The sequence below is a fragment of the Pseudogymnoascus destructans genome (genome assembly GCF_001641265.1).
Source record: "Pseudogymnoascus destructans isolate 20631-21 unplaced genomic scaffold scaffold_9, whole genome shotgun sequence".
Taxonomy (NCBI): domain Eukaryota; kingdom Fungi; phylum Ascomycota; class Leotiomycetes; order Thelebolales; family Thelebolaceae; genus Pseudogymnoascus; species Pseudogymnoascus destructans.
The window spans coordinates 142,667-166,937 of NW_020167528.1; the positions used below are offsets into that span (position 1 = coordinate 142,667).

At 49.1% G+C, this 24,271-nt stretch overlaps 5 protein-coding genes across 5 annotated transcripts; 2 read left to right on the top strand and 3 right to left on the bottom strand.

The window, feature by feature from the left end:
* Nucleotides 1-12: 12 nt before the first annotated feature.
* VC83_04137 (uncharacterized protein) lies at nucleotides 13-2,003 on the top strand. Its single transcript, XM_024467773.1, has one exon. It carries the CDS (start codon nucleotides 262-264, stop codon nucleotides 1,819-1,821), a length of 1,560 nt encoding a protein of 519 aa, XP_024324379.1. The 5' UTR covers nucleotides 13-261; the 3' UTR covers nucleotides 1,822-2,003.
* Nucleotides 2,004-2,815, bottom strand: VC83_04138 (uncharacterized protein). Its single transcript, XM_024467774.1, has 2 exons — nucleotides 2,449-2,815; nucleotides 2,004-2,386 (listed from the first exon to the last, which is right to left on the bottom strand). The coding sequence occupies exons 1-2, from the start codon at nucleotides 2,792-2,794 to the stop codon at nucleotides 2,127-2,129; spliced, it is 606 nt and encodes a 201-aa protein (XP_024324382.1). The 5' UTR covers nucleotides 2,795-2,815; the 3' UTR covers nucleotides 2,004-2,126.
* Nucleotides 2,816-2,980: 165 nt separating this feature from the next.
* Nucleotides 2,981-5,379, top strand: VC83_04140 (uncharacterized protein). The gene is made up of 3 exons (XM_024467776.1): nucleotides 2,981-4,068; nucleotides 4,122-4,490; nucleotides 4,540-5,379. Exons 1-3 carry the CDS (start codon nucleotides 4,024-4,026, stop codon nucleotides 5,119-5,121), a joined length of 996 nt encoding a protein of 331 aa, XP_024324628.1. The 5' UTR covers nucleotides 2,981-4,023; the 3' UTR covers nucleotides 5,122-5,379.
* VC83_04139 (uncharacterized protein) lies at nucleotides 3,190-3,901 on the bottom strand (the record flags this gene model as incomplete). Its single annotated transcript, XM_024467775.1, has 3 exons — nucleotides 3,190-3,269; nucleotides 3,368-3,705; nucleotides 3,735-3,901. 3 exons carry the CDS (start codon nucleotides 3,899-3,901, stop codon nucleotides 3,190-3,192), a joined length of 585 nt encoding a protein of 194 aa, XP_024324381.1.
* An 18,305-nt stretch (nucleotides 5,380-23,684) lies between the features above and the next one.
* Nucleotides 23,685-24,179, bottom strand: VC83_04141 (uncharacterized protein; the record flags this gene model as incomplete). The annotated part of the gene is made up of 1 exon (XM_024467777.1): nucleotides 23,685-24,179. The coding sequence occupies one exon, from the start codon at nucleotides 24,177-24,179 to the stop codon at nucleotides 23,685-23,687; it is 495 nt and encodes a 164-aa protein (XP_024324629.1).
* Nucleotides 24,180-24,271: the final 92 nt, after the last annotated feature.

Below are 24,271 nucleotides of genomic sequence, written 5' to 3' on the forward strand. Positions count from 1 at the left end.
CATTGTTTGCAAGAAACATATACAGGTCGTGAGGGGCAAAGCTGTCGACTTGGTTTCATGCCAAATATTGGGCTGTGTGTGGATTATTATTTTCCCGAAGCCCCCGACGCGACCTTGGTTGTTCCACAGAGTCCGCCACACCATCCACTTCACATTCACATCGCTCTTATGACGAACGCTACATCTCCCTGAAGACACCTTCGCGGACATTCCGAACCAAACAAATGCACCATTAAAGATACTGCGACTTCATCAACTACGATGTCGAAGCCCACGATTACTCTCAAGATCGGTGGCGGTTCCACCCCAGCATTCAACCTCACAGGAAGGAGCTCTTCGACAGCGGGCACTCCGACTCCTGGCAGTGCCGCCCCAAAGATCAGGCTTAATATGAGCAATGGATCAAAACCAACGACCCCCAACGAGATCGTAGTCAAGCCACTACCTAAAACCAAGGCTGGGCGAGCATCCAAACCTTCTGCCAAAGCTGCAGCGAACAAGAATGGCAAACGTATAAAAGACGAATCCGACGATGGAGATGAACACAAATCACGCTCTGTAGCAGAGGGAGCGCCGAAGAAGCTGAAGCTGAGCCTGGGAGGGCCAAAGGCTCCAACCGTTTTAAAAGCAAAATTCAAAGGCAAGCCGCCAAAGAGACCGCTTGGAGAAGGCTATGACTCCGAGGCCAGCGACAGAGAAGAAGACCCCCTTGTGGTGGAAGAATTCATACTACGCATGATACCTGGACCAGACTGCGACTATGTTCGAGAAGCGATCCAGGAGAAGACTATTGGCGTACCACGACACCAAAACGGGGCAGACATCCAGATGAAATTCATACACACAGAAGGGCGTCGCGCGATCGTAACGGTACGCAAGCATCACTACGCAGCGACCCTAGTCGACCTACCTTGTGTTATTGAGGGCATGAAAAGTTGGGACAAGAGAGGGTGGTGGAAATCAGCAGACATCTGCCAAATGCTTTTGGTCTTTGCGCCAATAAAGACGGAGGCGGAGGCGGCAACGATAGAACTACCAAAGATTGTTGATCCTCACACTTTCCAATATCCCCATGGATTAACGCCTCCGATGCACTTTGCCCGCAAGCGCCGGTTCAGGAAGCGCATCAGCAGGACAGCCATTGAAGCCGTGGAAGACGCCGTTGAAAAGCTCTTAGAGGCTGATCTGAAGGCTGAGAGTATCAGGCATGAGCTCATTGAACCCGAAGTTCGGAGCCGACAAGGGAGCCGTTCATTTAGAAGCCCACTCGCCTACGAGGAGGAGGAAGGATATTCCGAAGACGAGGATGCAGATGGAGATATTGATGATGGCACTGCGTATTACGGTCATATCAATGGCAATAGCATGCATAAACAAGAAGAGGGAGAGGAACATGACCTTGATGCTGACCTTGAGGCTGATTTGGAAGCTGCTTTCGAGGCCGACTTTGATATCGGAACACCCGCATCCAACGCCATCGCTGAGACACCGATTGCAACGATTACAAGTGGCACGCCGGATGCAAGCGGCAATGTGAATGGAGACAGCGGTGAAGAGTCGTCTGATGCTAGCGTTGAAGACGACGAGGCAGACGGTGGCTCTGGCGACGAGATCGACGATGACGAGCGTGCCAGATTGGCCCAGCTCCAAGGTGCCAAAGAAGATATTGACGAAATGGAGAAGCAACTGGCAAGCCTGCAGGCATCATGGGAGATGCAGGTCAATCCGATCCTGAAAACGAGAATTAAGGGGAATATCGAGAAGGTCAAGGCTGAATTACAGCTCAAGAAATCTGCAATTGGCGAAGGGGACGAGGATTAGGTTCGGCTCGTAAAGGGCATGTATAGTGGAAGCCGGCGTTATCAATACCTTGGGAGGCTGGATTCTGATATTTGGCAATGGGCGTAATGGACTAGTTGGTTAAAAACCGAGAGTATCCTGGTGACTACAGCATTTTATATGTAGCAAGGGGCACAGAAACACAGTAACAAATTCAATCCCGAACATATAATAGTCCAGATGTACCTGCAGTGATATGCGCTTTCTTAATTCTGATGTATCCTGTGTAACCCTCGAAATATACAACACAAAAATCCCCCGGATGTTGTTACAGCCAAGTCCATTGACTAGTTCATGCCCTTCAAGAAGTTCGTCTCCTTGATCTTCGCCCTCCTCTCTCCCCTCATCGCCTTCGTCAGCTCGTCTCTCTTCGCTACAGCATCCAAAGCACCCTCGACGCTACCCTGCTCGTTGGACGGCAGATCAATTGTCTGCTGCTGCAACGGGACCTTTGGAATGAGAGATTCGGTGTCGCCAGACGCGATCAGGCGGGCTTCGAGCTTCCGTTGCCTCTTCGCCACTAAACGACGGGTCTTTTTGGATTTAGCTGTAAAGATTGGGAGTTAGCTCAATAACATCGTATGGGAGTCCACTGTGGCATAGACATACAGAACTCATCTCCCTCAACCTCGTCTCTGGCGTTGCCCGTCTTGTCCATGTCTAAGCACTTCCACAGCCACTCTGGGTACTCCTCCTCAGCGAGTGCCGTAAGATCATCTCTGCCCTTTAAATAGTTTAACCCCTTCAATATCATCCCGGCCGGCGCGGCGGATACCGGTAGGGGGGCTTTTGCCTTTGGCTTAGGAGGTAGAGGTGTCGAGATTGTTGGTCCCGTAGAGGTTGCTGGGGCCGCTGGTAAGGCGCTGGGCGCAGAATTCGTAAGGGAACGGAGAAACGTGTGCTGTATACGCTGTGGTAGAGCTGACGCCCTGTGGAGGCAGCGGCTACAAATCATGGTGATGTCGTTTGGCTGGTGGAATTCCCATGCGATGGACGAGACCTGTAGAATTATTGGGATAAAAGTTTATTGCGGTTACCAAAGTAAACCAAAGGCGCAATATCAAAAGCCGAGGACTACCAGTCCATAACGATCATCTTACGATTGGATTCGCAACAGGTCACTCATTCATACATTTTGCAGTGCGTTAATTCGAGAATTGATTTCATTTTGTACATTTCGTACTATATACAACTGGAGAGATTCTCACATCAGTTTACGGCCCCAAGATGCCCGCACGCACACAACCACCCACCCTTCACTGTATCATTCCCCTCCTTTGCCATTGACTTTGCCTCATTGATAGGCCATAACTCCCCGCATGCCCGTACTCGATACGTCCCCGTCTCCATTTATTTCTCGGGGATGTAGTTTTGCTGCTGGAACAAGTAACCGCGGACCTTGGACTCTTTGAGCAGCTCGAAATATCTCTCTGCAATGTCCAATTAGTTTCCGTATCCCAAACGAACATATATTTAGAGCCACAACAAAAAAACAGAGTCAAAGGGATGGGGTTCCGGGCATCCTCACCTCTTAACGCTCCGCACTTCTCGAGGTGGTTGACTCCCTCGCGGTAGTAGCACTTGCCCATCTCCTCTCTGACGAGACGTGCCATCATACTCCTAACCCACTGCTCGCGCAGAATTGCGTCCTGTGCTTGCTTCAATCGCTGCGTGTCATCATAGTCGACACCGTCGAAGCTCGCTGGGACCGTTGGCTTCTTGGCCAGGAACGCGACTGACTCTGGAGTGGGCGCCATTGGAGGTGGATCAGGGTGCGCAAAGCAAGGCGGTTGGTAGAGGCGAGGCGATTGCGAATCCGAGATGTCGACTGCGGCAATTGTTCCCAGGGCTTCACCGTTGGTCGAGCTGTTTAGATAGATAATTGAAGCTCTCACCACTTCCGAGTTGTGAGGTCGGTCACGTCGATAATGCGCTTGGCCCAATACAGACTAGCGTATCCACTGACCGCCAAGAGCCCTGCGGCAGAAAACCTGCCCGCATAAATTTCTGTTATCGAGGCGCTAATAGATTTTTCTAATAGACCCGTGAACCCGCCCGCCATCTTTTTTCTATCCGAGTACAAATACCAGACCGCTACCACCTTTCCTCTCAACCACCCTTTCCATCCTTCACAAATTCTCTCTTCTCCCCTAATCACCCTTCATCCTACACAAATCAAACAAAATGGGAAAATCAAAGGATACCAAGACCAGCAAGGTCAAGGCTCAGGTAAATACAACTCTCAAATTGTTCAATCTGGATCAATCACTAAACCATCACAGGCACCAGTTGTCAGCAAGAAGTCTGCTAAGGAGGTTGTCGCAAAGGCTGCCCCTTCCAAGAAGTCCAAGAAGGCCGCACCACCATCTGAGTCTTCCGACTCCGACTCCGAGTCCGCAGAGTCCGCCGCCAGCTCCGAGTCCGAGTCCGAGGCTGAGGTCGAGGTCGAGAAGACCAACGGCGCTGCCAAGAAAGAGGTAGCTACCTCTGATTCCTCTGACTCATCCAGCGAAAGCGAGGATGGTTCATCTGATTCTGATTCTGATGATTCCAAGCCCGCCGCCGCCACCGAGGAGAGCGACAGCGACGATTCGTCCGACAGCGAGGAGGAGGCCGCCCCTGCTAAGGATGCCAAGGTCGCAAAGGCAACTGTAAGTCTTCTCAGTCTAATTTATAGTAGACCCAAGCTGATCAATGTAGTCTGGTTCCGATTCTTCCGATAGCGACGAGGAAGACTCTGACGACTCTGAGGAGGAGGAGAGCACCGAGGAGGCCGCCCCATCCAAGAAGCGCAAGGCTGACGATGAGGAGGAGACCGCCGCCAAGAAGTCCAAGACTGAGGTCGAGGATACCGGATCCAAGAACCTGTTCGTTGGTAACCTGAGCTGGAACATTGACGACGAGTGGTTGTACCGCGAGTTCGAGGAGTTCGGTGAGATCACTGGCGCTCGCGTCATCTCTGACCGCGAGTCTGGCCGCTCCAAGGGTTTCGGTTACGTTGAGTTTGCCAACTCCGCCGATGCCGCCGCTGCCCTCAAGGCCAAGAAGGGTGCTCTCATCGATGGTCGCGAGGCCAACGTTGACTTCTCCACTCCCCGTGACAACGCAGCACCAAAGGACCGCGCCAACGCTCGCGCCCAGACCTACGGTGATGCCAAGAACCCAGAGTCCGACACCCTTTTCGTCGGCAACATCTCCTTCGAGGCCAACGAGGACATGCTCGGCGAGGCTTTCGGTGCCCACGGCACTGTCGTGAACGTCAGACTCCCAACTGATATGTAAGTTATATCACCTGCACAAAAAAAGTACTCCCCACTAATATTTTATCAGGGACTCTGGCAACCCGAAGGGCTTCGGATACATCACCTTCTCTTCGGTTGAGGACGCCAAGAACGCCATGGAGAACATGATGGGTGCTGATGTCGGTGGACGCCCAGTTCGCCTCGATTACGCTACCCCCCGCCCAGAACGTGATGCCGGTGGTGGCCGTGGTGGTGGACGCGGCGGTGGCCGTGGTGGACGCGGTGGCTTCGGTGACCGTGGCGGACGCGGTGGTGGACGTGGCGGTGGACGCGGTGGCTTCGGCGACCGTGGTGGACGCGGTGGACGTGGCGGCGGTCGTGGTGGCAGCACCAACCGTGGCGGCTTCGGCGACTTCGCTGGCAAGAAGCAGACCTTTTAAATGTCGGTTTGCTTGGGATAATGCACATAATTGCCGCACAGGACTGAGGGCTCCTTTTGAGATACTTCTGACACGTTGGCTTGTGGTTCGTTGGCTCTGTGGGTTGTCCGCTCTAGACTTATACTCCCTTATGGGAGCTGTGGCTTTGAGATCAAGCTTCTTCGGATGTGACACCAGTGGCTTTTGACATGACAATGACGGCTGTTCCTAGTTGGCTTTTGTGGGCATTTGACCAGAAAACGTGGGCTTTTGAATACTACGAAGTCGAGACGAACATTCTTATGTCCCCGTTCTGGGGACATCTTGAATGGGATCGAGCTTCCTGTGGGCTTATTGAGGGCTATTCCAAAAAGTTTTACTGTGGCGTGGACGGTTCCCAAAGTTTCTGGCTAGTCGCCAGTGGCGTTCTCTTGTTTAGGGTTAGGGTTAGGGTTGACAGCAGCTTTGTGACGTTGGGGAAGTGTGGGTCATGGGCGCCGATGGCCGGAGTCAGTATGAGGAGAGAGGTCAGCGATGACAAAAGCGCAGTTTAAGCGCTAGTTGCGGTGGGTATTAGAGCGATTCAGCAGGTGTTAGACACCTCATTCGACGTCCTGTATGTAGTTAGTGTAGACAATTTGACCAGGAACCCTGTATAAACCCTGTACAAACCCTGCTCACCGTGAACCCCACTATTTCCTAAATAGGAAGTAAGACTGTCAGCGTCAGACAGTTATCTGTTCAAGGCTAACAGCCAGCCAGATTCCTATTGTAGTTAGAATATAAAGTAATCACCTTGGATAGACGTCATGTAATTGTAAGGCGAATACAGTAGTATAGTGTTACGGCTACGGTAACGTGACGTCATGGTTACAGGACCTAGTAACGTGACGTGTGAGTCACAGGGGGCTAGCGGGGTAGGCTGCCATGTGACGGGGCTAATGGATAGTTGCAGAAACTAGTGGATATTGGAAAGTTGAGCCATGAACTATCCTGAATATCTAGCTATCCGCTGTAACGCTGACTTCTAAACGATAGAAGACACAGAGGTTCTCTTGCGTAAAGGTTTACTTATCAGAGGAGGCAGGGGATCAGACACAAAGGCTTCAAGTAACACGTTACTAGTATATAACAAATACTGTATTGAGTTGAGCACGAAGCTCCTATCTAAGGAAATACTATCTACTTATATAGTGGCGTCGTGCCTAGTGGACTCTTGGGAACTCACTCGAGTCCTCGGAGTCCTGGACTCTTAGGACTCTTCTCATCATCCTGCGAGTCCATCACGTGCCTAGTGGACTCCTGGGAACTCACTCGAGTCCTCGGAGTCCTGGACTCTTAGGACTCTTCTCATCCTCCTGCGACTTTCGGAACTACTATTCCCCGCTGCCCCTCCAGGTACCAGGGCCGGTCTCATGCGACCTCCCTCCTTCCTGTCCTGTAGTTGGCCAGCCTTCTTGTTCCGTCGTAACATCCGCCAACTATCCAAATTACCCATAAGGCACAACGCCACTATATAAGTAGATAGTATTTCCTTAGATAGGAGCTTTGTGCTCAACTCAATATAGTATTCTTTACAATACTGTAACGTGTTACTTGGAAAGCCTTTGTGTCTAATCCCCTGCCTTCTCTGTCAAGTCAACCTTATGCAAGAAACCTCTGTGTCTTCTATCGTTTAGAAGTCAGCATTACACCGTCAACAAACCCCCATATTTGACCACACCCACCACTGTCTTCAATCGCTTCTTCAAATTGTAACAGCTTCTTGTATGTAAGGTATGGGTGCCACTCAAGTACAGCCTCAAACTCGTGTACTAAGTGGCTCATTACGTCGTTGAAAACTGTAGAGAGCCATGCTGGCGACTGCCCAAAAAGATCAGCGCAGGTTGACCAACTGTAAGGACACAGGGCACCCAGCTCACAGTAATAGCATATGAGAGTGCGAGTCAGAGGCTAAACAGATGCTATCCTATAGGTCTACTACGAAGGATACAAAAAAGATGAAGGGGGAACCCCGTTGAGTCTGTTTCCTTAAGTATCCAAAACGGGCCCGACTTGGTTATCCCACCTAGCCCTGAACCTTCCACCGCAACAGGTCTGCATCGACCCTGAACCCTACACCCTTACCGTCCCCCACTATAGTGTAACTCGCTATGTGCTCCTCTGTGTAATGGTGGGTGCACCAGATGTGAGAATCTAGCCACCAAAGGAAGGGATGAATTTACTAAGACAACACACTGTCTTAGGAAACAGAGCCAAAGGGTTGTAGCTTAGACTATTCCACAACGCAGCAATCAGGTGTGTGATGTAGTGAAGTGGTTCAGACAAGTTGCAACAAATGTTGAGTCTGGGAACTCAGGGGTAAGTCAGAGGTTAACACCTCACTGACTTTTCAGAAACAACGGAGTAACAAGATCAATGCTTGGAAGCTTGGAAAAGACATGGAAGTATGTGATAGTCGATTTACTGTATTATCTGCTTGCCCTTTCTTAAGGAAAGGGCAATCCTATTTATGCTAAAGGAGTGTAGTTCTCTCATTTTCCAAGACTTTCCATGACTAACCAGGCTTGGTAACTGTAGTCGACGTAAGAGAATCCCATAGAACCATCTCTTAGGTTCATAGCCTATAGGAAGTAAAAGGAGGTCCAAGGTCAGAGTACCCCTATAGACAAATTATGTCATAGACAAATTATGTCATAGACAAATTATGTCATAGACAAATTATGTCATAACTTAACCAATCTTGTGGGTAACTAAAGAGCGATGATGTGTAATGAATCATAGAGGTTCGCAGGAGCTTTTAGAGCTATCGTTCATGCTCCTAGGCCTCTAGTTGGTAGAGATATGTCATGTGGTAGTATGAGTGATGTCATGTAATGAATCATAGAGGGTTGTAGAGATATGCTATGTGGTAATATTGGCCCAGTAACTAAGGAGCGATGACGTGTAATGAATCATAGATGGTTGTAGCAATCGTTGAGTAGTATTTCTCTTGTTGTTGGTGTGATAAGCCAAAATATGTATAGTGACTTGTAGGTTTGAGGAGGAGATTTCCAAGTTTGCTCTTGAGTTTGATAGCAAACTGAGTGCAACGAATGTCAGTATGACAACATGCTGCACAGTATATGCTCACAGTATATGCTCAAGCAAGAAGATAGTCATATACAACTTGGACCACAATGGACAACTCGATTTGTACACTGAAATTCACACCTCCTTCATCTTGTGAAAACTGCTTCACTATCTGCAGAAAGAAGAGCAGCAACAAGCAAAGATGATACCCTCGCATGGTTTTCTCTACTTCACGACTGTCTTACAAAATACAAAATCCATCATGAAGATATTTGTAATTTCGATGAAACAGGATTTTGAATTGGCTGTTCTAAGAGTATCCCAGTCTCTCAGGTTGGTGAGGACCACCCCCACCTTTTGTAGGGCCACCATATTGTATGGTTAGGCTCCTAGGAGGGGTTAGTAGTGTTACGATATCAAGTGCGCCTTGCAGCTCGAGTTGTCACGATGGTCATAGAGGTCATCATGCCAGTCCAGGAAAAGTAATCTAGATTGAATCTAAAGAGAGAAGAAGAAGAAGAAGGAAGGAAGGTGAGGCTATTCCTCGTAACATACAGTTGTCTGCTTAGCTGTTGTAACCTTGGTGGCTAAGGCTACACCTGTAATCCCCATAACAACCGTAATAACCGTAATAACTGTAACAACCGTAACAACCGTAACAACCGTAACAACTGTAACAACTGTAACAACCGTAACAACCATAACAACCGTAACAACTGTAACAAGCTGTGACAAGCTGTGAGCTGTAATCGTAACACTTCCCCCCCCCTTAGTAAGATTGATCTCCTGATCAAGAGTAAGATCATCGTGGCTTCTGCAGGTATTTTCGGTGGAAAGCTTGTGTGAGTTCAGGTGCATTGTTAAAGTTTGTAGCAGGATACCAAGTGTTGTCTAGTGGGTGGTTCTTCCATGCTGCCATATAGAACAGCTTCTTCCGTAGGAGTTTAGAATCTAGGATTTCTTCAACTTCCCATTCAAGTTCATCTTCTATAATGATTGGCAGGGGTGGTTCATGGTGCTGGCCTTGTAAAGCATCATCTGAGTCAAGTCGTAAGAGGTTGCTATGTGTAAGGATGCCTTCTCGTCTCTGACTCTAAGGAGCAGACTCTGAATAGCTGTGGGTCACGTGCGATCATTTGGGCGGGCTAACCGAGTCGGATGGGTTTCGGGTACTTGAGAAAAATGACTCACGAGGTTCCCCCTGGTCACGTGTGATCATTGGGGTGGGCTAACCGAGTCGGATGGTTTCGGGTACTTAAGGGAATTGACTCACGGGGTTCCCCCTTCATCTTTTTTGTATCCTTCGTAGTAGACTGATAGCAACCATTTAGCCTCCGACTCGCACTCTCATATGCTATTACTGTGAGCTAGGTGCCCTGTGTCCTTACATTATACAAAAAAGATCACGCCTGCCGGGGACGGCCGTACTTCAATAATATCCCACACCGGAACGACTCAGGAGAACTACCATTACGACATCGACCGCGACTCGGTGACGTTTCGGAGGAGAGACCTGATGACTTCAAATAGCCGTGATTCCAGAGATCTCACGGACAGCCAGTGGATCAGGGTTTGATTCTTCAGAACAAGCTGGTAAAGTCGCCGATGCGTTGGCGCCAAATAGGATACGAGATCCTTAAGAACCCCCTCCTAGCACAGAGGAAATTGTGGACAAGATCGTTGATAGCTAGGAGCTACCAGAAGTCAAGCTCTTTCATATTGGTACTGATACACACTGGAGGCAATATGTCGAAAAAGCCGACATCAAACATACCACAAGACAACGACGGTCAACTGCCCAGAATGACTACCAGACAAACCACCGCTGCAGCTACGACCGCTGTGCCATCCGAAGACATCCCGAGTCGAATGGCCAACCTCGAAGCACAGATACAGGAGGTCAAGGATCTACTAGTTACCCTGACGGCAGCCCAGACCAGAATCCCGTCCACACCGCTGGTGGATGCCCCCATACCCACAGTTGAAGCTACGGAGCAACGAACGCCTCGCACGCGAAACACCCCTGAGACAGTTCAATTGCCGCCTCTTCGGAACACTCATTCTCCATCAATTCCAAGGTCGTCACGAATGCTCACTGAGGACCCTCCGAATCGCTATAAGAAATCAACCATCTCTGAGAAAATCCTTCCTCTCAGCGATGGGATAGAACATACCTTCCTACAATGGAGCGCTTCGATTCGGGACCGACTCGTAGTCAATGAGGACCACTACCTTACTGACGTCTCGAGAAGAGCATTGATATGGGGAACTACGACCGGCCTGGCGAAGACCTACCTAGAGCCCCAATACCTGTCCGCTACATGGGTTCCGCAGTGGTGAGGAGATGATGGATCTACTAGGTTCATACTACCTCACAGGCAACGAGACGGAACAGGCCAGGAACCTCTTCGACGACCTGCAAATGGGAGAAAAGGGGCATGCTAGCGAAACCTTCCCAGAGTTCAAGACTCCTTTCCAAAGTGCAGCTATCACAGGACAAGTCTCTGAGTCAGAATGGTTTCGGTACATGTGGAACAAGTTGACTCCCCAATTCCGCAGCCGCGTCGCGATCATAAAAAACCAATGGAATGGAGACTACCAGACCATGGTACGAGAACTTACTGCCTTTGATCAGGAACGGCGCTGGAACAACGAATTGAATCTGCTACCCGCTCTCGCAAGGACGTCCACACGTACCATGGATATGGCAAAGGCGTCGGCGTCGAAGCTGACTCGTTAAACAATCAGGAACGGCGCTGGAACAACGAATTGAATCTGCTACCCGCTCTCCTTGCGAGAGCGGACGATAGAAGACACAGAGGTTCTCTTGCGTAAAGGTTTACTTATCAGAGGAGGCAGGGGATCAGACACAAAGGCTTCAAGTAACACGTTACTAGTATATAACAAATACTGTATTGAGTTGAGCACGAAGCTCCTATCTAAGAACTAACTATCTACTTATATAGTGGCGTCGTGCCTAGTGGACTCCTGGGAACTCACTCGAGTCCTCGGAGTCCTGGACTCTTAGGATTCTTCTCATCATCCTGCGAGTCCGTCACGTGCCTAGTGGACTCCTGGAAACTCACTCGAGTCCTCGGAGTCCTGGACTCTTAGGATTCTTCTCATCATCCTGCGAGTCCATCACGTGATACTTTCAGAACTACTATTCCCCACTGCCCCTCCAGGTACCAGGGCCGGTCTCATGCGACCTCCCTCCTTCCTGTCCTGTAGTTGGCCAGCCTTCTTGTTCCGTCGTAACACTCGCTCCCTTCCCCTGGGCATTCGTCTCGAATCCTATAAGTACGTCCATGTCCCCGGGACTCTGCTGCTCCTCAGCGAGTCCTTCAACATGCAATATGCCTACTGACACTGCCCACAAACTCCAGGAACGCAACGATCTTGTCCGTCGAATAAAGAACCACGGATACGAACTACCCGAAATGGATTCTTGCTCGAACTGCGTGAGGCGAAACGTTACTTGCGTGTCGTCTCCAAATGATTCACGGCGGTGCGCCGAGTGCGTTCGTCACAACTTGAAAGAAAAATGTGACTGTATGGGTCCTGAGCATCCCGACTGGGTGAAGCTCGAACGGGAGGAGGATCGCCTGGATCGCGAAGAGGAAGAAACCCTTTCGAAGTTACTTCGTCTGCGGAAGCAGAAACGCCTCATCCGAACCCGTGGTAAAGATATGCTCCGGCGAGGTTTGAAAACCCTCGACGAGCTTGATGCGGCAGAGGAGGCCGAACGTGTGGCTGCTGAGAAGCGTGACGCTGTTGAGGCTGAGGAACAGGCAGTTAGCGCTGCCTCCTCGTCTGTGACCGGGACCCCCGCTTCCTCCGATCCACTGGCCTACTCCCCTGCATCTTGGGATCAATGGCTGGCGGATGGCGGCGTCGATATTCCTCCAGCAGTTCTTTGCTGATGTTTCTTGTTGGTTCCCACGAATTATCCGTAGGTTCGTAATTTTCCCATTTTATCAAAAACTCTTCTCGACGTCCTACTAACCTTCTGTCTAGGATCGCTTCGACCTCATATTCGATTATCTCATTCTCGGGTTGGAGTTCGGTGTCGGTCGCAATTGGGGTATTTCCTCTTGCTGGTTCCAGTAGTGAGACATGAAATACCGGGTGTAGTCTAGACTTCCTGGGTAGCTGCAGTCTGTAATTAACTGAGCTTACTTTGTTCAATATTTTGAATGGTCCCAATTTCTTGAAGTCCAACTTTGTGCTTGGTCGTTTCGTTTTGATATGTTTCCGGAGTAGGTATACTTTATCCCCCTCCTTGAAGGCAGGTTCCATACTGCGCTTCTTGTTTGCGTATGCGGCGGATCGTTCATTTAAGAATTGGATGTCCATCGCAAGTTGTTCGTGGAACGATTTCAGTTGTTCCACCACGATCAGGGCTTGTTCAGCTCGTGATTCATCCGGTCTTGGTTGCCTATATGCTTCTGGCTGGTAGCCGTAATTGGCAAAGAACGGTGAGACTTTCGTTGCTTCTGTCATCGCGCTGTTATATGCAAACTGTGCGATGGGTAAGATCTGAACCCAGTTATCCTGTTGATGATTGACATAGCTTCGCAGGTACTGTTCAAGGGTCTGATTTAATCTTTCTGTTTGGCCGTCTGTCTGGGGATGAAAAGCTGTTGATAGCTTATGATTTGTTCCCAGTAGCGCCATCAATGATTTCCAGAATTTCGAAGTAAAGAGCTTGTCTCTATCTGAGATGATTTCTTCTGGCATCCCATGATCGGCTAATATGACTCGAATGAAGGTATATGCGAGCGCCTCGGCGTCGCTAGCTTCTAGATATGGTATAAACTTCCCATATTTCGTGAGTCTTTCCGTGATGACGAGGATAGAGTCGTATTCTATTCCTGTTAACGGGTCCTTGGAGGGTGGAAGCTTGACGATGAAGTCCAAAGCTATTGATTTCCACGCTCCTTTTGGTACTGGTGTCGACTTGAGTTGTCCGTATGGCAGATGCCTATTGGATTTTGACTTGCTGCAAATGTCGCACTCTCTTACCACTGTCTCTACCTGCTTCCTCATACCTGGGAAGTAGTAGTGTCGGGTGATTCGTTCGAAGGTTCGTGTTACTCCCTGATGACCGTGTGCTGGTAACGAGTGTTGTTCTTGCACCAGCGGGCGTCTCATTTGACTTGGGACATACACTAACCCTTTGTATCGAATCAATCCTTGTTCGTCGATGGCGAAGTCGCCTTCGACTTTGGACAAGACTCGCTTGGCGCATTCGTCTGTTGCGTAAGCTTTCTTGAGTCTTTCCTCGAGTTCTGTATCTTCGATGACTGAGATCGTCGCTAGTAACTCGTTGTACTGTATTCCTGCATCTGTTTTCTTCAGAATTGCTCTAGGTCTTTCTTCCTTTGGGCCGGCGTAGTCGGTCCGTCTGCTGAGAGCGTCTGCTCTTGCATTCTCGGAGCCCTTGCGATAGGTTATCGTGAAGTTGTAGGCTGCGAGGGTTTCTGCCCAGCGGACTTGTCTGCGGTTTAAAACCTTGGTCGTGGTGAAGTATATGAGGTTCTTGTGATCCGTCCATACCTGCACAGGGTAGGTGGATCCCTCAAGATATACTCGCCACTGCTCAAAGGCAACGACAATAGCCAGTAGCTCCTTGTCGTGGATGTCGTAATTGAGTTCCGCGGGTGACAGTTTCCTAGAGTAGTACGCGATTGGTTTGAACTTACCGTTCTCGTCTGGTTGATTCAGACATGCTCAATTGCGAAGTCAGAAGAGTCCGTTTCGAGGATGATCTTCTTTGCAGGGTCAAATGTAGCAAGGATAGGTGCTTCCGTGAACTTCGTCTTAAGTTCCTGGAAAGCAGCCTCTGCCTTGTCCGTCCATTTGAATTCGAGATCCTTTCTGGTAAGCTCCGTGAGTGGTTGAGCTACCTTGGAATATCCCGAGATGAATCTTCGGTAGAAGTTGGCGAAGCCTAGGAAGGCTTGCACTTCCTTGACCGTGGTCGGTGTTGGCCATTCCAACACTGCCGTTACTTTTGCTTGGTCCATCTTGATGCCGTGCGTTCCGATAATGTAACCCAAGAATTCGACTTGGTTTTTATGGAACTCGCACTTCTCTGGTTTGAGGAGTAAGCTGTACTCCTTTAGTTTCTTCAGGACGAGTTTGACATGCTTGACATGCTCCTCCTTGGTTGCTGAATACACCAGGACATCGTCTAGGTAGACAATGGTAAAGATGTCTAAGTATTCGTGCAAAGCATCATTCATCAGTCGTTGCATGGATGCGGGTGCGTTTGTTAGCCCAAAGGGCATGACTTGATACTCGAATAGGCCATAGCGGGTGCGGAATGCTGTTTTCCACTCTTCCCCAGCCTTGATTCGGATCAGGTTGTATGCTCCTCGCAGATCTAGCTTACTGAAGATCTTTGCTCCTTGAAATCTATCGTGTAGTTCGTTGATTAACGGCAGGGCATACCTGTCCTTGATTGTGATGTTGTTCAACGCTCGATAGTCCACACATAACCGTAGGGAGCCGTCTTTCTTTGGTACGAAAAGCACCGGACTTCCTGCTGGTGATGTGGATGGTCTGATGAATCCTTTCGCTAGGTTATCATCGATGTACTCCTTAAGTACCTTCAGCTCCTTTTCCGATAGCTGATATATTGGTCCGAACGGTGGACTCTTGTCTTTCTCCAAAGGTATCTCGTGATCCCATGGTTGGTGCTTAGGAAGCGCCTCATTCTTAGGGCCTTCCTGGAATAATTGCTCGTATTCCTTGTACTCCACCGGTATACTCGTCGGTGAGGATGCCTGGGCTAGGTCATCGAGCTCGGAGGTTGCACATAACTCCTTCCGGCCCTGGGAGGGTTTCTCCCATTGTCGCGTGTCCGTCCGTTGTTCACACGCGCACTGGCTCATCACAACTTTCTCGTTCCACCAGTCGATCTGGGGGTTGTGTTTCTTGAGCCATGGCACACCAAGGATGCACGCATGGTTGTCCATGTGCACGATGTCAAACTGAATCGTTTCCTTGTGCCCGTGTAGCATGACCATTTCCAATGGGACCGTTTCGTGGGTCACCATTCCTTCATTAGTCGAGATGGGTTCTCCATCTACGACCATTAATGGGTATGGTTCGGTTTTCAATTGCGTCTTGAAACCTTGCGTGTCTGCTACTTTCTTTGTCATAAAGTTGCCCGTCGCTCCTGAGTCAATCATTGCTCGGAGGTGTCGCTGTTGTATCTTAGCGACCACATATAGTTGCATGCTGCCCGTCGTGGCGCATAGCTGGTCTGTACTAGGCCTCTTCGTGTCGCTCGCCGGTGGCCTACCGTCGAGGACTCCTAGTTTTTTGACTCGTCCGAGGAAGGATAGTATTCATCCGCTTCCAATGGTGGTCCTTGGGGAGATCGTTTCCCTCGCTCTTCTGCTTCGTCTAGCAGATGTGGGTATTTCTCGTATACCTGTTTGCTTTTGATAGGCAAGTCCCCTTCAGACTGGCTTCGCCTGAGGGCGTGAACTTGCTCTGCGTCTCTGAAGTGTATCCTGGGCGAGGATCGGGGAAACAACTGATTCTGGTGTTTCTTTTTCCAGTGGAGCTTGCAGTCATCTTCGCTGCAATACTCCCAGTAGACATACGCGTGCCAGGGATGATCAGTCTCTGTTGCGTCTGTCATTGATAGTTCCCGCTGTCCTCTCACCCATGCACTATCTTCCCTCGGAGGCGTGGAGAACGTGTCTAGTTGCTCCATGGCTCTCCTTTCGATGCGTGGAGTGGGTCTCGCATTTTCCCGTCGCAGCATACCTCTGGCTTTCTCGTCGTACTTCTCCAGGGCTCTCCTGCGGTCCTGGTAGTAAAGTTCGACGCTTTTCATATTCTTCAGTTTAGCCATATGCTCGACATCCTTCTCCAGTTCTTCCGCTTCTTGGGCTTCCAACTTAGCTATGTCTGGGGACGTGCCAAGCAGCCTGCGGGTATTCGTTAGTTGGTCGTAGTATCTCCAGAGGTCATCCTTGCAGTCGTCCACCTTGCACTCTAACGGAAGTCCCTGTAACAGGTTCCCGTAGATGCCCTTAAGCGTGGGGATTCTCCTCTGGCTGCTGGGCTTGTCTCGTTCGGCCCTAATCTTCACGTGGGCGTGTTTTGCCATGCGTCTTACTACGCTCTTGCACCGTGGACTCATTGGTTCCATAGGTGCGAGCTCGTCGAAGGTTTCCTGTTCCGAGACGGTGAACGATTCTGCCTCCGATTTTTCATCTGAGCTCCCGTTTTCTGGGGTGCTTTCGCCATTAGTTCCCCAGTCCTGTTTGTTCACAAATGTGGCGTTTAACTGCATCCCCGAGGCGTTGTAACCTCCCCGGCCTTGCCAGGTAGCATTGAGTTGTTTGCCGACTTTGCGTCCGCCGTTCCCTTTCTTTGGCTGTCTGCAGTCTCGGGCCATGTGGCCTGGCTTGTCGCAGTTAAAACAGAGTCGTTCCTTGAATTGTCTGTCTTTCTTAGGGTCACGGGGTCGTCCAGGTTTTAACGTGGCATCGAGTTCCATTGGGTCCGACCAACGGTTGTCTCGTGGGTGTTGATCCCGTCGTCTGCCCTCGTTTCCCCGGTAGGGGTAACTTTTCTTGGGCTTGTCATAGGTCCGACGTTCCTTCTGGAATTCGTATAGTCGATTGTCGATTCGGACCGTATGTTCGATTAGCGCTACCATGTCCGTTGGTTGTTGTTCCAAACGGGCAAGTTCCATACGTATATGTTATGACGGAACAAGAAGGCTGGCCAACTACAGGACAGGAAGGAGGGAGGTCGCATGAGACCGGCCCTGGTACCTGGAGGGGCAGCGGGGAATAGTAGTTCCGAAAGTATCACGTGACGGACTCGCAGGATGATGAGAAGAGTCCTAAGAGTCCAGGACTCCGAGGACTCGAGTGAGTTCCCAGGAGTCCACTAGGCACGTGACGGACTCGCAGGATGATGAGAAGAATCCTAAGAGTCCAGGACTCCGAGGACTCGAGTGAGTTCCCAGGAGTCCACTAGGCACGACGCCACGATATAAGTAGATAGTATTTCCTTAGATAGGAGCTTCGTGCTCAACTCAATACAGTATTTGTTATATACTAGTAACGTGTTACTTGAAGCCTTTGTGTCTGATCCCCTGCCTCCTCTGATAAGTAAACCTTTACGCAAGAGAACCTCTGTGTCTTCTATCGTTTAGAAGTCAGCGTTACAGTATATGGCTCTTCAGCCCACGTCGGTAGTGGCTGATGAGTGCGCTGGCGTCCCATCCTGTCTGATTGCCGTATCTCTGGAATTCTGTGGAGTACGTGAGGGCACTGCCAGTCTGCTTAAGTGCAAACAGATGGTCTTCCGCGGTCTTAATCTCATCGATGTCTCCGAACATGCGTCGGAGTTCCTTACAGAATCCTTTCCAGCTGCCAAACATAGTCTGCGTAGTTGCCATGCTTCCATTGGTACTTTCATATTTGAAATAATCCTTGAGGAATGGTTCGACCCATCGCAGGGCTTCCCCCCTAAGGTAGGACGCAGTCCACAGGGCATAGCTCTCCTGGGTGGGAAACTTCTCGTCATTGAAGTGCTGGTACAGTTCGACCTGTAGCAAAAACACCTCAAGTTCCTTTCGGTTGCCGGAGTAAGTGTCGGGCAACTTGACGCGTAGAGTTTCCTTGAGTTCATTGATGGTGGGTGCGTCGGGCATCTCTTCATTCTCAGGCTTAGACCTCTGAGACGAAGTTGGCGTGGTGGGGGTTTTCCCCTTCGAACTGACGACAGACATGTTGCTTTATGTATGAGCCAGTGCCTCGTAGAAGTGGTGCTCAAAGTGTAACGCTGACTTCTAAACGATAGAAGACACAGAGGTTCTCTTGCGTAAAGGTTTACTTATCAGAGGAGGTAGGGGATCAGACACAAAGGCTTCAAGTAACACGTTACTAGTATATAACAAATACTGTATTGAGTTGAGCACGAAGCTCCTATCTAAGAACTAACTATCTACTTATATAGTGGCGTCATGCCTAGTGGACTCCTGGGAACTCACTCGAGTCCTCAGAGTCCTGGACTCTTAGGATTCTTCTCATCATCCTGCGAGTCCGTCACGTGCCTAGTGGACTCCTGGGAACTCACTCGAGTCCTCGGAGTCCTGGACTCTTAGGATTCTTCTCATCATCCTGCGAGTCCGTCACATGATACTTTCGGAACTACTATTCCCCGCTGCCCCTCCAGGTACCAGGGCCGGTCTCATGCGACCTCCCTCCTTCCTGTCCTGTAGTTGGCCAGCCTTCTTGTTCCGTCGTAACAGACAGGTGTTGAAAGCAAAAATCTTCACGAAGCTAGTTATCAGACAAGCCTTCCATCACATACGGATGCACCCCGACTCGGAAGAGTACATGACCTTTCGGACTCGCTATGGATCTTATAAGTGCAAAGTGCTGCTGTTTGGACTAACAAACGGTCCCGCAACCTATCAGCGGTATATGAATGACGTCCTGATGCAATACTTAGATGACTTCTGTACCGCATACTTAGACAACATCCTAATCTATTCAGAGGACCCTACGGAACACATAGAGCATGTGCATAAGGTCCTACAGTGTCTCCGAGAAGCTGGACTCCAAGCCGATTTGAATAAATGTGAGTTCAACGTCACCAGGACAAAATACTTGGGTTACGTTCTCACTACCTCCAGTGTCGAAGTGGACCCTGACAAAATTGAACCCCTTCGTAACTGGATCTGACCGACCACTGTTACGGGTGTGAAGTCCTACCTGGGATTCTGTGGCTTCTATAGACAATTCATTCACAATTTTGGCAAAATAGCAAAGCCCCTCACCACCATCACTAGTCCCTCGGAGCCGTTCCGATGGACAGACGAATGCGAGGCTGCTTTTGAGGAATTGCGCCGGCAACTCCTAGCAGTACAGGCACTTCACCACTTCAACCCCAAATTGCCTACGAAGCTGGAGACAGATTCCTCCGATTGAGTCGTAACTGGTGTCCTCTCTCAAGAACACCCTGACAAGCGATGGTACCCCGTAAGCTTTTACAGTCATGTCCTATCCGGACATGAGATCAACTGGGAGATCCATGACAAGGAACTATTCGCAATAGTAAAGGCCTTCGGAAAATGGAGGCCCGAGTTGGCTTCGGTGCGCCACTGAGTCGACGTTTACACTGACCACCGTTCGCTGGAATATTTCATTTCTACCAAGGTTCTCACCGTGAAGCAGGTTCACTGGATGGAACTACTCTCTGACTTCAACTTCTGCATTACGTACACTGTGGGCAAGAATAACCAGAAGGCAGATATTCTGAGCCGAAGAGACCAAGACCTGGTAACGCAGCAGAAAGTCAAGCTTGATAGTAGGGCGAGGGTATTGTTAGGTCCAAGCCGCCTGCACCCCCAAATCAGCACTGAACTCGCCGAGAGCTATATAGCATCCATTAATTCAATGGACACCCCCAAGCCCCAGATGCCTTTCGATTTAATAGAGGCTTTATGTGAGGACAACAGAGAGTCACATGCGAAACACCCCCTACCTGACGGGTTCACGTTGAACGTCCGGCTTCTTCTATACAAAGGCCGGCTATGTGTGAACTGTCACACAGAGCTATGTACGAAACTAATCCGAGAAGCGCACGACCAGGTGTCGGTGGCACATCCTAGCGGCCGGAACCTACCAATTGATTGCCCCGAAGTACCACTGGGTCAGAATGGAAGCGGATTGTCTGCGCTATGTGAGGAATTGTGTGACATGTCGGCTGTCTCATACCAATGTCACCAAGCAACAAGGATAACTGGACCAAACTCATTGTAATGCTGACTTCTAAACGATAGAAGACACAGAGGTTTCTTGTGTAAGGTTGACTTGACAGAGGAGGCAGGGGATTAGACACAAAGGCTTTTCCAAGTAACACGTTACAGTATTGTAAAGAATACTATATTGAGTTGAGCACAAAGCTCCTATCTAAGGAAATACTATCTACTTATATAGTGGCGTCGTGCCTCATGGGTAATCTGGATAGTTGGCGGATAGCTAGATATTCAGGATAGTTCATGGATAGCTCAACTATCCAATATCCACTAGTTTCTGCAACTATCCATTAGCCCCATCACATGGCAGCCTACCCTGCTTGCCCCCTGTGACTCACACGTCACGTTACTAGGCCCTGGTCCTGTAACCATGACATCACATTACCATAGCCGTAACATAGACCTATAGGATAGCATCCGTTTAGCCTCTGACTCGCACTCTCATATGCTATTACTGTGAGCTGGGTGCCCTGTGTCCTTACATGTGAAGCAACTCGTGCCTTTTTCCATTTGCTTTTGCCATTCCGAATATGTGCATTTAGATTCCATATCTGTACTCAAGAGTTCCAACTGTTGTTGCTCTAACAAGTTCATTCTCTGCTTTTGATTTCCAATATGCATTTATCTCTCGTAGTTTCTGCACATGTATCTGCTTCTCTTCTATACTTTCGGGAATCCATGAACGAGAAGGGCGTAAGATAGAGGTTTCTGAACTCATTGCTCCCCAAAACATAACTTGAAATAAAGATTTCTTCTGTTGAATTGCCATGCTCTCTGCTGTTTGACCCCGTTGAACTGTTATCTGTCGTTTCTTATGTGGATTCCCTCCGAAATTGATATATGATTCGTCTGAGAAAATAAAAATTGATCCAGCTTCAAGTTCAGATAGTGCCCATTTGCAGAATTTCCATCGTACTGAAGGAATGATATTATCCAAGTAGGGCTTGAGGCAGATGTTTTCCCGTACAATAGGTTGTGGAATTTCAACGCAACTCGTTCGACAATTGATCGTGCGTAGGGTAGATTTTCCTTATTAATAACTTGTTCAAAAGTGTCAAATGGATTTGCAAGTAGCAAAGATTGTATGCGTAGTGACTCTTCAGAATCCTTTTGAATTGTCTGTGGTCTTCCGCTTCATGGCTTTGATTCGAGGTGTTGGAGAAGGTTGTGAATTTCAGTATTCTGTCATACTGACATTCGTTGCACTCAGTTTGCTATCAAACTCAAGAGCAAACTTAGAAATCTCCTCCTCAAACCTACAAGTCACCATACATATCTTGGCTTATCACACCAACAACAGAAGCAATACTACTCAACGATTGCTGCAAACTCTTCTACTACATCTGTTTTATGCTACATACATCACGGCATATCATTTGGACACTCATTGAACAAGTTATTAAGAAAATCTCCTCCTTAAGGGGGTGGGCCAATACTACCACATGGCATATCTCTACCAACTAGAGGCCTAGGAACATGAACGATAGCTCTAGAAGCTTCTACAACCCTCTATGATTCATTACACGTCATTGCTCCTTAGTTACCCACAAGATTGGTTAAGTTATGACATAATTTGTCTATAGGTACTCTGACCTTGGACCTCCTTTTCACTTCCTATAGGCTAGGAACCCAAGAGATGGTTCTATGGGATTCTCTTACGTTCACTACATGATTAGCAAGCTAGTTGTGGGTCGCACTTGATTTCTAATACATTTACCAAGCCTGGTTAGTCATGGAAAGTCATGGAAAATGAGAGAACTACACTCCTTTGGCATAAATAGGATTGCCCTTTCCTTAAGAAAGGGCAAGCAGGCAATACAGTAAATCGACTATCACATACTTCCACGTCTTTTACAAGCTTCCAAGCATTGATCTTGTTATTCTCTGTTTTTGAAAAGTCAGTGAGGTGCTAACCTCTGACTTACCCCTGAGTTCTCAAACTCAACATTTGTTGCAACTTGTCTAAACCACTTCACCACATCATACACCTGATTGCTGCGTTGTGGAATAGTCTAAGCTACAACCCTTTGGCTCTGTTTCCTAAGACAGTGTGTTGTCTTAGTAAATTCATCCCTTCCTTGGGTGGCTAGATTCTCATATCTGGTGCACCCACCATTACATATTCCCTGCCCTTTTAACAGTTTGGTGCCATATATATGCAATAGAGTCAGCTGAGATTCCAAGCTTCTTTTCAATCTCTCCATATGATGCGTTCATGTATACACGCAAGGTAATAATTGCAGCACGTAGTGGTATTGAGATTTCAGCCATTGTTGAGCATTACTTCATTGCTTCATTCACTCTCATATTCTATGCGTGTACATTTTCTTTGTACTCGGGTACAAGTACATGGTGCTTGGTAGATTCCTACAATCTAATTGGCTGTTGTGCACAGACCCTGTGGAAACTTTTGGGCCGCACGAGTATAACGCTGCACCACACCTCTTGGAAAGAGGTGTGGCCCCCGAAGCGAGAGTTCTCGCGGGAGGTGTAGCCGCACGATTAATTGTTAGGTTTTTAATCCACTTCAGAAGTATCTGTTCTTGCGCGCCTAATAAATTCTGCTGTTTTCTAGCAGGCTTAGGAGCGTGTTAAACCTCCATTGATACATCGCGTCACTGAACTCTTCGGCAGCCCTAGCACTTTCTTAGCGTGAGATGCACTCTTATACTTCTTAGATTAGACGTCTAATACTACCTAGGCTATTAAAGTTTCACGCTTAGCAACACCTAGGCTTTTACAGCGAACCATTGTTAAGTTATTTACAGTTATCAGAAGTCGGCGGGGTAAATTCACCGCGTTACGCCATCCCCCGCGTTACGCCATGACTTACGTTACTCATAAATATCACCGAATACCTAAAGTATTCGGGGACTCATCGAATACTACTTAGAGCGAGTACTACTCGGGCAACACTGATTATTATGATTATTTGTGCTAACCCTGAATACTCGTAATCCCCGCCGAGCCGCAAGCATCCAACAATATCCCACGCGTTCGCAAAGCGGTGATCATATCTCAGCTCCTTAATAGCCGAGAAATACGTTATGCCGATGCTCCCTACGAAGAAACCGTGGGCTGTTGAGAAATTGAGCAGGAGTGGAACCGATGAAGCCAAGCCCCAAAGTATCCAAAAACTCACACACGAGAACATCACGGGAGCTCGCTCCTGTAGTACTCCTGGACCGGGAACTCCGCCTTCGGCTGATCCGTGTAGGTCACCGGCAGTTCCGTTGGGCCCTGAGCGGCGGGTGCGGGGTTGTTTGGGGCGCTACTATACTGCTGGTCCTTTTGTGCTGTCCGCGTCCTCTAGAAGAACGCTGCTAATCCGACGAGAGCAAGTCCGGCCACGCCAGCAACACCACCACCGGCAATGGCACCGGTGTTTACAGACTTCTTCGCGCTTGTCGTTGAATCTGGCGACCCGGTCCCGGACCCGCCGGCCCCAGGTGAGGTGGGATCCGCATTGCTCCCGGTTGTTGTGGGTGAGGCTGGCGCTGTAACCTTCAGAGATCGGTCGGTTTTGAAAATAGCCTCCAGTACTGGGTCGCCCCAGACCTTCGGGTAGCCGGTGTTCTCGTTGTAGTAGTTGTTGACGACGTCCGGTCTCTCGTGTGCCTTCGCATTCGCATCATAGTCATCGGCCCAAGTCAGAGCTGTGAGGTCGAGGATTTCCGAAGAGATCATCTGTCGCCTGTTGTGCTTTCCGATAGACGCTGGGGCGATGGTTTCGCAGGTGTGGGATGTGCAGATGTCGGCTGGCTGGGGGGCCTCGATCCAATGGGGAGGAACGATTGTTAGCATGAGAGAATGAAAGGAAAAAGAAAAAGGCAAAGAATAAGCTGGCTCATTACTTCGGCCTGTTTCCAACACATGCACTATGCATCAGCAGGAAA

Coding starts and splice junctions, on each gene's coding strand:
- VC83_04137 (XM_024467773.1), top strand. CDS start 262: ATGTCGAAGCCCACGATTACTCTCAAGATCGGTGGCGGTTCCACCCCA.
- VC83_04138 (XM_024467774.1), bottom strand. CDS start 2,794: ATGATTTGTAGCCGCTGCCTCCACAGGGCGTCAGCTCTACCACAGCGT. Junction 2,387..2,448: donor GGTTGAGGGAGATGAGTTCT/GTATGTCTATGC, acceptor CAATCTTTACAG/CTAAATCCAAAAAGACCCGT.
- VC83_04140 (XM_024467776.1), top strand. CDS start 4,024: ATGGGAAAATCAAAGGATACCAAGACCAGCAAGGTCAAGGCTCAG. Junction 4,069..4,121: donor CCAGCAAGGTCAAGGCTCAG/GTAAATACAACT, acceptor AAACCATCACAG/GCACCAGTTGTCAGCAAGAA. Junction 4,491..4,539: donor CCAAGGTCGCAAAGGCAACT/GTAAGTCTTCTC, acceptor TGATCAATGTAG/TCTGGTTCCGATTCTTCCGA.